This window comes from Rhinopithecus bieti, unplaced genomic scaffold, assembly GCF_001698545.2.
Source record: "Rhinopithecus bieti isolate Rb0 unplaced genomic scaffold, ASM169854v2 scaffold_78508, whole genome shotgun sequence".
Classification (NCBI taxonomy): Eukaryota; Metazoa; Chordata; class Mammalia; order Primates; family Cercopithecidae; genus Rhinopithecus; species Rhinopithecus bieti.
The window spans coordinates 74895-90008 of record NW_016829854.1 but is presented as its reverse complement, the minus strand read 5'-3'; the positions used below and the strand labels follow the sequence as shown (position 1 = coordinate 90008).

Genomic DNA, 15114 nt, shown 5'->3' with positions numbered 1-15114 from the left:
TTGATCTCCTGACCTCGTGATCTACCCATCTTGGCCTCCCAAAGTGCTGGGATTACAGGCTTGAGCCACCGCGCCTGGCCAATTTTTGTATTTTTAGTAGAGATGGGATTTCATCATGTTTGCCAGGCTGGTGTCAAACTCCTGACCTCAAGTGATCCACCTGCCTCAACCTCCCAAGGTGCTGGGATTACAGGTGTGAGCCACCACACTCGGCCCCAAATCCTTAGTTAAGGACTTAATTTAAATTACTTGATGTGCCTGGTAGAAAAAACACAGAGACCTTGAAAAGAACCATTTTCAACTCAGGCTACAAAGTTCTTTTCTCTTTTCTTTTCTTTTCTTTCTTCTCTCTCTCTCTTGATAGAGTTTTGCTCTTGTTGCCCAGGCTGGAGTGCAGTGGCACCATCTGGGCTCTCTGCAACCTCCGCCTCCTAGGTTCAAGCGATTCTCCTGCCTCAGCCTCCTGAGTAGCTGGGATTATAGGAGTAAGCCACCATGCCCAGCTAATTTTTGTATTTTTAGTAGAGATGCAGTTTTGCTGTGTTGGAAGGCTGGTCTTGAACTCTTGACCTCAGCCTCCCAAAGTGCTGGGATCACAGGCATGAACCACCGCTCTGGCCTGTTTTTAAAATAGTTTGTTTCTATGCTGAGATTCACTGTGAACATGTTTTTATTTATGTCAAACAGCAAGGTTATAATAGCTGTTTTAAAATCCTGGTCTGCTAATTCTAACCTTTGAGTCATCTTGAGGTTGATCTTGGTTGTTTTTCTCTTGAGAATGGGTCACCTTTTTCTCTTTCTTTGTATACTGAGTAATTTTGGATTGTAACTTAGGTATTATGAAAGCCATGTTATGGAAACTTTGAATTCTCTCATATTTCCTCAAAGAATGCTGACATTTTTGGCATTCAGTTAATTTGGTTGGACTGCAACTGCAAACTCTGTCTCTTGGGTAGCAGCTCAAACCTTAGTTCGGGCCTTTTATTCTTAGCTGGACTGCATTAGGTCTGCTCTGTGTTTATGAGATTCAGGGGTCAGCCAGAGATTTGGTCAAACTTTACACACAGAAATTGTGGTTCCCTTTCTCTGACTCTTTTTGGGATTCCCCCCTTACTTTGCAATGTCTGTGGTGGTTTCAAACTCTGTCCTCTGTTTTTTAGGCCATAAAGACTGAAGGTTTTCTGTGAGTTTTAGCTGTCTTATATGGTGCCAACTGTGGCCTGCTCTGAGACTAAAAGCTGAAAAAAGTGGCAGACTTACCCCATGCTACCTCCTTTCAAGTGTCAGCTCCCTTTCTGAATCTGTCTGCTTTTGTTCTGTGAACAGTTCCTTCAAGTAATTTGTTTTGTATTTGATTGAGAGTTTATAGTTGTTATCTGTGGGAGGTTAGGTACATTAGAAATTTACTCAGACATATTACTCAGCCCATTTCAAGTCATTAACTTTAAACAATGGCAAGTTAATTATGTGTGCTAAAGTATTTAACATACCCATAAAGAGAGCTTTTTTTTTTAAACAAATGGGGAGTGACAACCAATTAAAGAATCATTGTATTATTCTAAATTTTCATGAGTGTAGCAACTTAAAATAACATATATTTATTATTTCACAGTTTCTGTGAGTCAGGAGTCACCCAGTTAGCCAAGTCTTCTATTTTAGGGTCTCACAAGACTGCAGTCAAGGTGTTGTTGAGGGCTGCAATCTCATCTGAGACTCAACTGGGGAAGGATATGTTTCTATGCTCATGTGGTTGTTGGCAGCCTGCAAGTCATTATAGGTTGTAAGACCCAGGGTCTCAGTTTCTTGCCAGATGTTGGCTGGGAGTCTCCTCCGTTTCTTGTCATGTGTGCCTCCCTAACATGGTCGCTTGCTTCATCAAAGTCAGCAAGGGAGAGGGACTTCTAGCAAGATAGATTATAATCTTATGCAATGTAATCACAGATATTACATTCCATCACCTTTACCACCTGTATTCTGTTGGTTAACAGCAAGTCACAGGTCCTACCTACACTCAAGGGAAGGAGATCTCAAATGTGTAAGTAACAGGAGGCAGGGATAAGGGGAAAGACTCCTAGAGTCTTTTCATAGCAGTTATGAAATCATTTTAGAAAGTGATAAACAGGATAGAGTAGGATAAAATAGACAAGAGGATATTGCTTTCAGTAAAAGCAACTACTGTCTCATAGAAGTTTTGATTCAATCAATAATTGAATTCAATAATAATTCAATATATGTATATCTAATATATATTATGATTTCTATGTCATTATATGTATCATCATACATATCTTGATCACTATGTAAAATATATTGTGTCATGGTCAAAAGATTTGAAAACATACCATTAGATATATAAATAGAAGGCATAACTTTTAAAATAGCAGAAGGGAAAAGTGGAATGAGAAAAAAATTTCAAATATGAGATCAAGAAAGGAGAAAAAAAAGAAACACAAAATGTTACTTTTCTGCCTCCTGTCTTCCTGTTTTATGGTCTGAAGTTTCTCTCAAGGCAATAAAGTGGGGCAATCACAGGGCTCACATTGTTTATTTATCATATCTCAGGAAACACTGTCCTCCATTCCTCAATGTCTAATGTTTTAGAAAGTGTCAATTTATATTTTCTGCCTGATTGTTTGGTTGTTTCAGGTGGAAAGATCAATATAGTCCCTGTCACTCCATCTTGGTCAAGAGTGAAAGTCCCAGTCCCAGAGAGCTTACCCACAAGTTCCACCAAACATTCATGGGACAAATAATAAATAATAATAACCAAAATTACAGTTCACACAAATTTTCCCAGACAAGATGAAAAGGAGTATTTCCCCTAAGAAAAATCATATTTGCGCTCTCGGTCCTTCCAGTGGTTTGAGACACTGGTATACAATTTTTGCCAGATGTGGTCTTCTCCAATGTCAGTGCTCAAGACATAGTGAAGGGAAAAAAAAAAAAATCCCCGAATGATGATTAGAGACATCACTGCTAAAAAACTACATTTATAAGCTAGGATTCGTTATATGCAAATATTTTCTGCCTCTTATTTTATTCTGTTTAAAACAATAACATACATTTGCATAAATAATGCTTTAAAAGAAAAAAAAGAAAAGGAGTATTTGCCCACTCATTTTATGAGGCCAGCATAACTTGACTAAAACCTGGAGAGTACAGAATTAGGAAAGCCAATCTCTCTTAGAAACATAGATATGGAAATCTTAGATGGAACACTGGCACAGCAAGTCCAGAAATATGTAACATGTCGGTACTTTGTGACTAAGCTGGGTTAATTCTAGGAATGCAAGTTGGATTTAAAATTAGAAAATCAGTTAATATAATTTGCCAAATTAACACTTTCTGGTTAAAAATAAAAAACAATGTTAATAGCATTTTAAATTTTAATTTAGTTTAGTTTAATTTTTCTTGAGACAGAATTCTGCTCTGTCGCCTAGGCTGGAGTGCAGCGGTGTGATCTCGGCTCACTGCAACCTCTGCCTCCCACGTTCAAGTGATTCTCCTGCCTCAGCCTCCTGAATAGCTGGGATTACAGGTGCCCACCACCACCACGCCCGGCTAATTTTTGTATTTTTAGTAGAGACAAGGTTTCACCATGTTGGCCAGGATGGTCTTGAACTCCTGACCTCAGGTGATCCACTTGCCTTGGCCTCCCAAAGTGCTGGGATTACAGGCATGAGCCACTGGGTTCAGTCGTTAATAGCTTTATTTATTTATTTATGTATTTATTTGAGATGGAGTCTCACTCTGTCTCCCAGGCTGGAGTGCAGTGGCATGATCTCGGCTCACTGCAAGCTCTGCCTCCCGGGTTCATGCCATTCTCCTGCCTCAGCCTCCCGAGTAGCTGGGAATACAGGCGCCTGCCACCATGCCCGGCTAATTTTTTTTTTTGTATTTTTAGTAGAGATGGGGTTTCGTCGTGTTAGCCAGGATGGTCTCGATCTCCTGACCTGGTGATCCACCCGCCTCAGCCTCCCAAAGTGCTGGGATTACAGGCATGAGCCACCGTGCCTGGCCAATAGCATTTTTAAACATCAGAAATTAAAATAAAATATAATTTATAAAAGCACACCATTGACTTTTGGGTAAAAACAGTGGATTGAATACAATATTTTTAGTTATTCACTCCCCAAACCTCACTTAAGCGACAGCAACTATAGCAACATTTTTTTAAAAGTCATAAACCAATAAACATGAGGAGATAATAGAGGACACAACAATTTAGAAGCTAGAAGGCAGCTGGATGAGCTGGAAATGAGTAAGCAGTGTAAAGAAAACTGAATTAAAGCTGGAAGTGGGGAAAACAAAGGACCAACCCAATTTAAACCACAAAATAAATAAGAGCTCAGAATCTCATGGCACCATAAACATCTAGAAATAGGGGGAAATGTGGAGGAGTTAAAATAAGGAGGTTTAGTTGAAATAGTATTTAAGAATCAAATCCTTAGATACTCTATTCCTTCTCCTTTTCATGCAGCCAGCCATCACTCTGTACTTATAATACTATACTACCCCAATCCTGAAAAAAAGACTTCAAGCCTTTCTATAGCAAGGGTGAAACAGAGGCCCTCTGAACCTGGGGATTCCAAGCATAACTGAAGATAAACTTAGTAAGCAGAAAATGGGAGGATTAGCTGAAGCATGTGTATTGGTTGCTGAGAAACTATTTAGCCCCCAGTCTTCATTCTCCACTTAACTCTCAGAATTCCCAGCAGGAGATTAGTAGAGAAGTAGAAAAGATCCTGAAAAAACTGACACCGGCATTTCTCCACTAAATGACCCAGTCAAATCACTTTACTGTCACTGTCACAATTGGTAAGCCCCATTCATGTGCTTAATCAGCATTTTAATCTCTCATTCTTAAAAATTAACAAATATCGGCCAGATGGAGTGGTTTATGCCTGTAATTCCAGCATTTTGGGAGGCTGAGGCCAGCAGATTACTTGAGGCAAGGAGTTCAAGACCAGCCTGGCCACAATGGCAAAACTCTGTCTCTACTAAAAATACAAAAATTAGCCGGGCATAATGGCGGACAACTATAATTTCAGCTACTCAAGAGGCTGAGGCAGGAGAATCACTTGAACCTGGGAGATGGAGGTTGCAGTGAGCCAAGATTGCACCACTGCACTCCAGCCTGGGTGACAGAGTGAGACTCTGTCTCAAAAAGCAAAGCAAAACAAAACAAACAAACAAAGGAACCACAAATATTGCCATTAAAGTATCTATTATGAAAATTAGATACCAAAACCAAACAGAACAAAATTATTCATTGAGTTTCTAATAAGCTTTGCCGTGGCCCACTTTTATATATAAGTACATAATTAAGTATCATTAGCCATATGATCATTGATGAGAGGCAAACGTCTTATGTAAAACAGATCAACCATCCAATCAACAAAAAGTTACAGGAAATAGATTATGCAGAGAGGAAAACATTATTAAAAGTCTCAAGAGAAATTAGAGATGCTACTACAACCATGAAACAAGAATAGGATACTATAAAAAGGAAAAGTTAGGGAATAAATAAGAACTCTTAGAAATAAAAAATATAATGGCAGAAAATGGAAAATAAAGATTAATAGAAAAGCTGGAAGACAAATTTGATAAAAATTTTTGAGAAGCTAGAGGAAAAAAGCCAAATGGATGGAAATCAGGAGAGAAAATACATAAAATTAGAGAATCAGTCCAGAGAGCCCAATATCTGAAAAATAAGAATTCTGGAAACAGGAAACAAAAAATAAAATGAAGAGGAAGATATTACTAAAATTATTTAAACACAGACAAAAATACAAATAGACAGTCCACAAAAAAAGGTAAAAAAGGACATTAAACATATGAAAACATTTCAGTTTCACTCATAATAAGAATAAAAAAAAAATCTGTTGTGGGTTGAATTGTGTCTTTCCCAAAATATATGTTCTAGTCCTAACACCAAGTGCCTGTGAATGTGACTTATCTGGAAATAGGATATTTGCAGATGTAGTGAAGTTAAGATGAAGTCATGCTGGATAAGGGTGAAGCTCTAATCCAGTGGCTGGTGTCCTTATAAGAAAAAAGAAATTTCAGCCGGGCGTAGTGGCTCACGCCTGTAATCCCAGCACTTTGGGAGGCTGAGACGGGTGGATCATTTGAGGTCAGGAGTCTGAGACCAGCCTGGCCAACAGCGTGAAACCCCATCTCCACTAAAAATACAAAAATTAGCCGGGTGTGGTGGCAGGTGCCTGTAATCCCAGCTACTTGGGAGGCTGAGACAGGAGAATTGTTTGAACTCTGGAGGTGGAGGTTGCAGTGAGCTGAGATCTCACCACTGCACTACAGCCTGGGCAACAGAGTGAGACCCTGTCTCAAAAAAAAGGAAAAAAAAGAGAAATTTGGACAGAGACACATAGGGAGAATGCTGTATGACCACAGAAGCAGAGACTGGAGTTACGCCGATACAAGCCAATGATCATTAGCAATCACCATGGACTAGGAGAGAAGCATGGAACAGTTTTTCCCTCTGTGCCCTAAAGAGGAAGCAACACTGCCAACACTTTGATTTTGAACTTCTGACCTCCAGAACTGTGAGATAATTTTGTTTTTAAATTACTTTAAGCCACTAAGTTTGTTATGGCAAGTGTACTTTGTTATGGCAGTGTTAGGAAACTAACACTTCATGGTAACAAATTTGTTATGACAAAGGCATTAGTATATCTTTAGATGCTCACGATGCTATGAATAAGAGTGTCATTGTTTGTGTTCAAATAGAAACACCTATACCCTTGCTCTTTCCCTCTTTCTGAGGAAGAAAACTCTACCATAGGCTATTTAGGCAGGCAGATTCTTAATGCATTCTCTTGCCTCTTTTTGGACACTGAGTTTACCTCTGAGCAATGAAAAAGAAACAAAATGTATTGGGTGTCCCATCCCATCTAACCCCATCTCCAACTACAGTCAAATAAGTCATTGGGAAGAAGGCATTTCTGTTGCATCTTTAAAGTCTTGAATAAATACTGGAAAAAGATACATTAAGAGTTAATGTTGACTGATGCTACAAAGCAGGCCCCTACCATGCTCTGGACAACACAGAAACCCCTAAGGCTGAATATCTTTGTGGTCTGGACAGCGTCAAGAGTTTATGAAACCAACTGGAAGGAGAGATTCTGGGCTACCGATGGGAATGGCACTGAGGGACCATGTACACTTTGTCCAGAAGCATATCCAGGCTGGGGTACCTTTATCTGGGTCTCCACCACATCCTAGTTGAAGGTGCTGGTGTTGTCAAAGGTAGGATCTGTCAGTGGCCACACATGAACTGGGGGAAGGTGTGACAGCCCCTGTAGCACCTAAGATGACAATAAACCCAAATGACTCACTGATAGGTAGGCTGGCCTTTGCCACAGACATGGGAGAGCCAGCTCCTGAGACTCTTCCTGTGGTGTCCTGAGGCTTCCTATTCAGGATCCCACACATGAGCCCTACCGTTTGTTCTGGGCATTGTATTCTGGGCAAAAGTGAAAAGACAAAGATAGCCATTTGTTGAGAAACTAGGTCCTTGATCCTATGAAACTCTGGGATTATCATGATAAAAAAGAGCTTCTTGTCAATTTGATAGGTGAAGAATGATAGCTTGATGTCACTTTAATTTGTTGTTATTGTTTTTAATTCCTGATGAGATTTGGCCCTTTGATGCCTAAGGAGTTTTGGTCCACCATGAACAGGTTGTGATGTCTGAGATGTGCCAGAGGTACACAGACAGAACAAGGTCTTCCCTGCTCTTTCATCAGTATCTAATGGATCTCAAATCTAAAACAGCCTGGTGTGATGCCCTTGAAGGGCGCTAGGGAGAATATTAAGCTTTTATGATAACCAGAGCAAAGTTTAGTGCTTTGACTACACAAGAAGCAGGCCCAAAGAAGGGCTGTGTTTTGCAAGGACCACATAGCATATTGGGTGTAGGTATCAGGGGAAGAGGCCTCTGATCGCAGTGTGTAAAGAGAATTGGAGTCTGATGAGGGCAGCCCTGAGAATCTTAAGTTGTAAACCCAATGAGTGTTGCCTAGGTTGGGGAGGAAAACCTAGTGTTCTAGGCATTCCATTTTTCGTGCCTTTTCAGCACCCAAAGAACCATAGTATATAAGGATTGAGTTGATCCCTACAACCCATCTGCTCCAATCTGCTCATTGATGAGATTAAAGCCCAGAGAGGGGAAGTGACTCTCCCAAGGTCACACAGCCACTAACTGGCACAGCCAGGACAAGGAGCTGAATATTTCAGCTTGTCCTCTCTCATCCTCCATGCCAAAATGCTTCCTGAAACTAAGGATTTTAGGCACTGGGGCTTCCTCTCTTAGATAGGAAATAATCCAATAGACACATTCTCCCTAAGATACGAATGATCGTCCTTTCTTCTTTACTCTTCAGCTCTCAAACTGGGAATTGCACTTGAAAAAAGGAGCTTGCTTAATTTACATTAGAACCATGATAATGGTGGATTTCTAAACCAGAGAATATGGGGCTTTGTAGGGCATAGTAAAGACTGTGGATTTTTTTTTTCTAGTTGTGATGTGGAGTCTTGGAGGATTTTTAACCTGGGTTATAACAAGGGCTGACATATATTTTAAAAAGTATCCTTCTGGGTGTTGTATGATTTATTCTTGCTGGTCCCTAAAAGATGATGGTGAACAAAGGGAGGTGTGTGAGCTCAGGGGTGTGGGGCCACACTGTGGGTGCGGGGGTGTTGGGATGGTGGCTGAGCATGAAAAAGGCAGGCTGTCCTAGAGCGAACTGTACCCGTGGGCAGCTAATGGCACGTGTGAGTGACACAATTCCCAGCTGATTAGAGGCAGCAGAGAGTCCTGAGCTGGCCTCCATTTCCTGTCACTTCACCAGGGCTGAGACTACTCTGTGGGCTACTTGAAGTCATGAAGCCTTTTTTGGTAACTTTGGCTGTGCTGCTGCTCTTCTTCCAAGTCACTCCAGGTAACCTAGACCTCTTCAGGGGAGGGTCTGGGAGCAGACAGTGAGTCTTGGTCAGGGCACACCAGGGCCTGGGAGGATGGGCTGACAGGGAGTAATGTGAAATATTAATTGTCTGGAGGAAGAGGAAAGAGTCTCCAGATCCTGGTTTAGAACATGACTCACCATTTTCAAGTTCTGTGATGCCCCCAGCAATCTACTTGGTGCCTATGAATTTCAGCTTATTCCTTTCTCAATTTAAAATAATAAATTAGGTTGAGGGATCAACATTGAAGACCCTGAAATTTTGATGTAAAACAAATGTAGCTTTTTAAATTTTCTGTAATTCGTTTGAACGTTTCCCATCCTGCTGGTAGGAAAAGTGAGAGGGCACAGGGATGTACGCAACTTCAGAAGACAATTGTATTCATCTTTTTTGATTTAAAAGAGCCTCTCAGATTAGCTCATTCTGCTTTAAAATGTTCAGTCTTTCAGCATTTCTACTTTCATCCTGCCACCTTCTTCTTCTCAGGATGGCAGCTGGATTTAGGGGATAGTGGACATGTCATTGCTTAGTTAAATAACTCGTTCATTCAGTAAATATTGTTGAGTGGATTCCGTGTGCCAGGCACAGGTGCTGGAGATAGAGCAATGAATCAATCAACCAACCAACCAACCAACCAACCAACCAAACAAACAAAATCTCCACCTTCTTGGAGCTTATGATTCTATTGGAGGAGGGAATGAGCAGGGTAAGCAGGGGATAGCAAGTGTCAGGGGATGTGAGTTTGCAGCTTACAAAGGGGTATTAAGGAAATGCCTCACTGAAAAGGTGACATTCAAATGAAGACTCGAAGGAAGTGAGGGGTGAGCCATACAGATATGTTGGGAAAAACCTTCATTTATGAGCTGAATTCCTTATCAAAGAGGCGTTTTCCCTCATCTAGTTGGTTACCTCGGGGTTTAGAGAGTTCAGAGAGGAAGGCAGGATAAATGCTTGAGTTTATCTTTGCTTAATCAGTTTGAGAGATAATGAATTAGTTTTCTATCAGCCTCTGAGGTTGAGCCATTAGTTTTTCTTAAATATTATTTATTTTGAACTGATGATTCTAAGCAATGAGTTCAATCTATTACAATTATTATCGCTATCGAAGTACAAATTGTCCTATTCTTGGCCAATAGAGTCTCTTTAATTTGGCTCATTAGTCTTTTAGATATATCCCTATCAGTCTTTGATGGCTTTCTTGGTATCTGGTACTACAGAATGTTTCAAGATCATCTTGTAATTTACTGCCCAAGAACTGGAATCCACCATATCTCCAAGAAGTCCTGTTTTTTAAAAAAATGTTTACGGGGAGATAGTATTTTAAGATTACAACATGGGTACTAGGGATACTAATTTCTACTAGTTAGTCATTGTTTCTAAACTTTCTTAGTGACCAGAGCTGGAAAAATGTCAGTCTATTTATCCATCTGTCAATCATTTGTTTATTTTATCTATTTAAATATAAAATACTTGTGAGTTCATATTGGCATTTTCAATTCAAATTCAGAACTCAAATTCAGAATCAACTTTTACATACATCAGTATTTTCTTTTCTATACTGAGAATTCTGGTTCTCAAGGTCACAGGGGATGATAGAATTAGAATATCCCATGATTACTCATTTGATTGATCTCTCATTACATACACAATAGTCTCAGTAAAATAATATCAATGCTACCATAATGTCATGATTACCCAAACTAGTTAAGATGTCTGCATATGCTGTCACCATTATTCTCTCATTTTTATGTTGTACTGTATTTATATTGTCAGAACATATAGCCATTATGTACTTCATTCCCTCTTTTAAAATCCTCATTTTGGTTCTACAAGTATCTTTATATTTAATATTTAGTTCTGTATCAATGCTCCTCTCATTTGCTTGTCTACAGCTCTTTTTCTAGTAGATTCTTTAGAAACGGCTCATGGGTTTCACTGGATATTTCCTGGGTTTCAATATGGTGATAGACTATAACACCACCCTAGATATCTAGAGGGAATGCCTCCTTCTTCTACAGCCCCCTTCTTCTGTCTGGCCCTCTGTTAGTCTTCTCAATCCAGGACCCATTTCCCCCCATAACTGATATCAGGTCCTTTCTTTTTTCTTTTTGCAATAGGCAGCATTGAAAAATGTTGGAATTTTCGTGGCTCCTGCCGTGACGAATGCCTGAGGAACGAAAAGGTCTATGTTTTCTGCATGAGTGGCAAATTGTGCTGTTTGAAGCCCAAGGACCAACCACATTTACCACAGCATACAAAGAATTAGTGCTTTAAAGTCTGAGGCCACAAAAATGAAGATAAACTTGCCCTGACTCTGATGTCAGTAGATTCCTGAGCTTTATTAAAACATCTTTGGCTGACTTCTGTGTTTGTCTCTTAGTATACCTAATCAAGCTCAAGCAGAAAATGTGTGGGTAAAGTTGTATATACATGAGAGGAAACTGGACCTACTATGTGCTAGGTATTTTGGATACTTTCCTTTTTATTTATTTATTTTTGTTTTAGTGATGGAGTCTCAGTCTGTCACCCAGGCTGGAGTGCAGTAGCATGATCATGAATCACAGCAGTCTTGAACTCCTGGGCTCAAGCAGTCCTCCTGACTCAGCCTCTGGAGTCGCTGGGACTAATGCCTGGCTAATTTTGTTTTCTTTGTAGAGATGAGGTCTTGCTTTGTTGCCCACGCTGGTCTCAAACTTCTGGCCTCAACCTTTCCTCCTGCCTCCGTCTCCCGAAGTGCTGTGATTATAGGCGGGAGCCACCACACGCAGAGCTTTTCCTTTTTTATGAAAAAGGAAATCTCATCTATTCCTTAATTTTTTTAATGGTTTTATTGAGGTATAACTGATAAATAAAAATTATGTATATTTAAGGTATGCAACATGATGATTTGATATGCAAATACATTGTGAAATGATTACCACAGTCAAGTTAATTAATGCATCCATCACCTCACATGGTTACCAATTTTTTTTTTTTACAATGTGTTGAAACACTTAAGATCTACTCTCTTAGTAACTCTCAAGTATACTGTATAGTATTGTTAACTGTAGTCACTAGTGTGGGTTGGACGTTTTTGTTCCCTCCAAAATTCATGTTGAAACACAATGCCCAATGCAACAGTATTAAGAGGTATGATCTTTAGGAGGTGATTGGGTCAGGAGGGCTCCACCCTCATGAAAGGGATTCGGTGAGCTTATAAAAGGGCTTGACAGAAGGAGTTTACCCCTTTTCACCCGGTGTGTCCCTTTCCCCATGCTTATATGGTTACTTCTTAATTTTTTAGTTTTAGGCACTTTCCATTGGATTTCTGCTATGGAAAATGAGGATTTAGCTGTCTGCCATCTGCTCGGAATATGTTCAGAACCTTTAGGTATTTTATCAATTTTGTCTTCCTGGAGACTTTTCTCCTTGGGCATTCAGACCTGCTTCACTCTGAACTGGTTGATGTTACACCTGGTGACCTGATGTTATCCTGGATCTCTATTTCTATCATCCTGTGGATTCTTTTCGACTTTCTCCTGAGATCAGTGCCTTGCTTTTTGGATCCTAAATCTTTCTTGATTTACTCTTATTTGGACAGAGCACCTCCTGAGAGCTTCCTGAAAATGTCTGACTTCAATGTACTATCCTTATACTTGGTTAGTGGCTTGGCTGGTCACTCCAAATTGGAAATTATTTTACTTTAGACTTTCGAAGGCATTGCCTCATTGTCTTTTCCAATATCTAGTGTTACCCATGCTGGGCAAATTCTTAGGAAGGAATTCAAGAGTGAGCGGTGGTAGAAGAAACCAGTTTTATGGAGGTGGTGGCAGCGTTACAGCTGTGTGGGCTCCTGCAGAACAGGGCTACCCCACAGGCAGTATGTTGAGAGTAGCAGCTCAGGGGCACCTCTGCAGTCATATTTATATCCATTTTTAATTCCATACAAATTAAGGGATGGGTTATCTAGGAAGTTTTAGAAAAGGGGTGGTAACTTCCGGGTGTTGCCATGGCAATGGTAAACTGTCATGACATTGGTGGGTGAGTCTTATGAAAAGGTGCTTTTGGTGCCTCTTCCCTATTTCAGCCAGTCTTCTATCTAGAGTTGAGTCCTGCCTCCTACCTCTTTACTGTGGAGAAATCTGAAGTCATTAGGGTTCTTCTCTTTGTCTGTGGCCTGTTATTTCTCTCTGAAAGCTCCTAAGGTTTTCTCTCTAGGGTTTTGACGTTTCATATTGATGTGCCTAAATTTATTCTTTTCCTTTTTTTGAGATGGAGTTTTGCTCTTGTCGCCCAGGCTGTAGTGCAATGGCATAATCTCGGCTCACTGCAACCTCCTTCTCTGGGATTTAAGCAATTCTCCTGCCTCAGCCTCCCGAGTAGCTGGGATTACAGGCGCCAGCCACCATGCCTGGCTAATTTTTGTATTTTAGTAGAGACGGGGTTTCACCATGTTGGCCAGGCTGGTCTTGAACTCCTGACCTCAGGTGATCGGCCCGCCTCAGCCTCCCAAAGTGCTGGGATTACAGGCGTGAGTCACCGCGCCTGGCTGTTGTGCCTAAATTTCATGTAGGATTACTGAAATCAATTTTTCTGAGCACTCGGTGAGCCCTGTCAATCTGCAAACTCATGTCTTTCAATTTTAGGACAATCTTCCTTTACTTATTTTTTCGATAATTTCCTGGTCTTTGTTTTTCATGTTCCCTATTTGTGGTCTGCTTATTTTTCAAATGTTGGACTCCTTGATTGATTCACTGGTTTTCTTATATTTTCTCTACTGCTTTTATTTTATCTCTGTCATGTTATTATAATTTCTGGAAATTTCATCTTTGTACTTTTAATTTCTAAGTTTTTATCATTACTCATTTTTCTTCTTTCTTTCTTTTTGAGACAGTCTGGCTGTGTTGTCCAGGCTGGAGTACAAGGGTATGACTTTGGCTCACTGCAACCTCTACCTCCCGGGTTCAAGCAATTCTTCTGCCTCAGCATCCCGAGTACCTGAGATTACAGGCACGCACCACCACGCCTGGCTAATTTTTATATTGTTAGTACAGATGGGGTTTCACCATGTTGCCCAGGCTGGTCTTGAACTCCTGACCTCAAGTGATCTGCCTGCTTCGGTCTCCCAAAGTGCTGGGATTACAGGTGTGAGCCACTGCGCCCGGCCTTCTTCTTTCTTTTGTAATGTGAAGGGAGGCCTATATACACAAGCTACTGGGCCTTATTCTTCTTAAAACACCCCCTTTCAGGTTTTTGCTTGAGATCAGCCTCTCTGCTTTAAGAAAGGGAGAGGATTCAGATAAACAGAGTATACTGAGAGGCCTCACCAGTATAAGAGGATATGCTGCTCTACTTTGTAGGGAGAGGAAACTTGGATAATGAGCCTAGAAAAAAAAAAAGACCAAATAGGACCGTGACAGCTGTCTTCAAGCATTTGACATGGAATTGTTTTTGGACTTATTCTCTGGAACTGTTAAAGGTCAGAATTAGGAATAATAGGTACATGTTACAGAAAGGTAAATTCTGGCTTAATTGATATAATCTCCTACAAATTAGAGGGGTCCAGTGATGGAATGCATTATCTTGACATGTATTGATTTTTCCATTGCTGGAAGAGCTTTAAGAGAGAAGGCAAGGGTTGTTTAGAGGGTGTTCTTGCTTTTCATACATATCAGATGCAACAACTTCTAAGGTCTGAATTCTGAGACTCTACGCTCAAAATCTTAAAGAAAAAATGGCTCCGTATTTCCAAAACCAAGGTTTTTCAAATATATTTTAAAGGAGAAAACTTTTAAAACCAAAACTTACATAAAACTCAATGTATCAAACAGATAAAAATGGAGCTGCTCAGTTTAAAGTGGGAAGAAGACTGCTCAGTGGCTCATGCCTGTAATAGGCCTTTGGGAGGCTGAAGTGGGTGAATCACTTGAGGTCAGGTGTTCGAGACCAGCCTGGCTAACATGGTGGAACCCCATCTCTACTAAAAATACAAAAATTGACTGGGGATGGTGGCACACACCTGTAGTCCCAGCTACTTGGGAGGCTGAGGCAGGAGAATTGCTTGAACCCTGGAGGTGGGTGTTGCAGTGAGCCAAGATCGTGCTCCCAAAGTGCTGGGATTACAGGTGTGAGCTACTGCACCTGGCCTCC

At 40.5% G+C, this 15114-nt stretch overlaps 2 protein-coding genes across 3 annotated transcripts in view; one reads left to right on the top strand and one right to left on the bottom strand.

Moving 5' to 3' along the window:
- The window catches only part of DEFB123 (defensin beta 123), a 34942-nt gene that overhangs the window by 15122 nt on the left and 4706 nt on the right, over nt 1-15114 (bottom strand). For both annotated transcript variants that reach the window (XR_001883982.1, XR_001883981.1), the window contains exon 2: nt 1261-1376. The gene's annotated coding sequence lies outside the window, so the exon portion shown is untranslated. The remainder of the gene's footprint in view (nt 1-1260; nt 1377-15114) is intronic.
- On the top strand, nt 8770-11345 carry LOC108524119 (beta-defensin 122). Its single transcript, XM_017865010.1, has 2 exons — nt 8770-8963; nt 11103-11345. The coding sequence occupies exons 1-2, from the start codon at nt 8906-8908 to the stop codon at nt 11249-11251; spliced, it is 207 nt and encodes a 68-aa protein (XP_017720499.1). The 5' UTR covers nt 8770-8905; the 3' UTR covers nt 11252-11345.

Coding starts and splice junctions, on each gene's coding strand:
- LOC108524119 (XM_017865010.1), top strand. CDS start 8,906: ATGAAGCCTTTTTTGGTAACTTTGGCTGTGCTGCTGCTCTTCTTCCAA. Junction 8,964..11,102: donor CTTCTTCCAAGTCACTCCAG/GTAACCTAGACC, acceptor TTTTTGCAATAG/GCAGCATTGAAAAATGTTGG.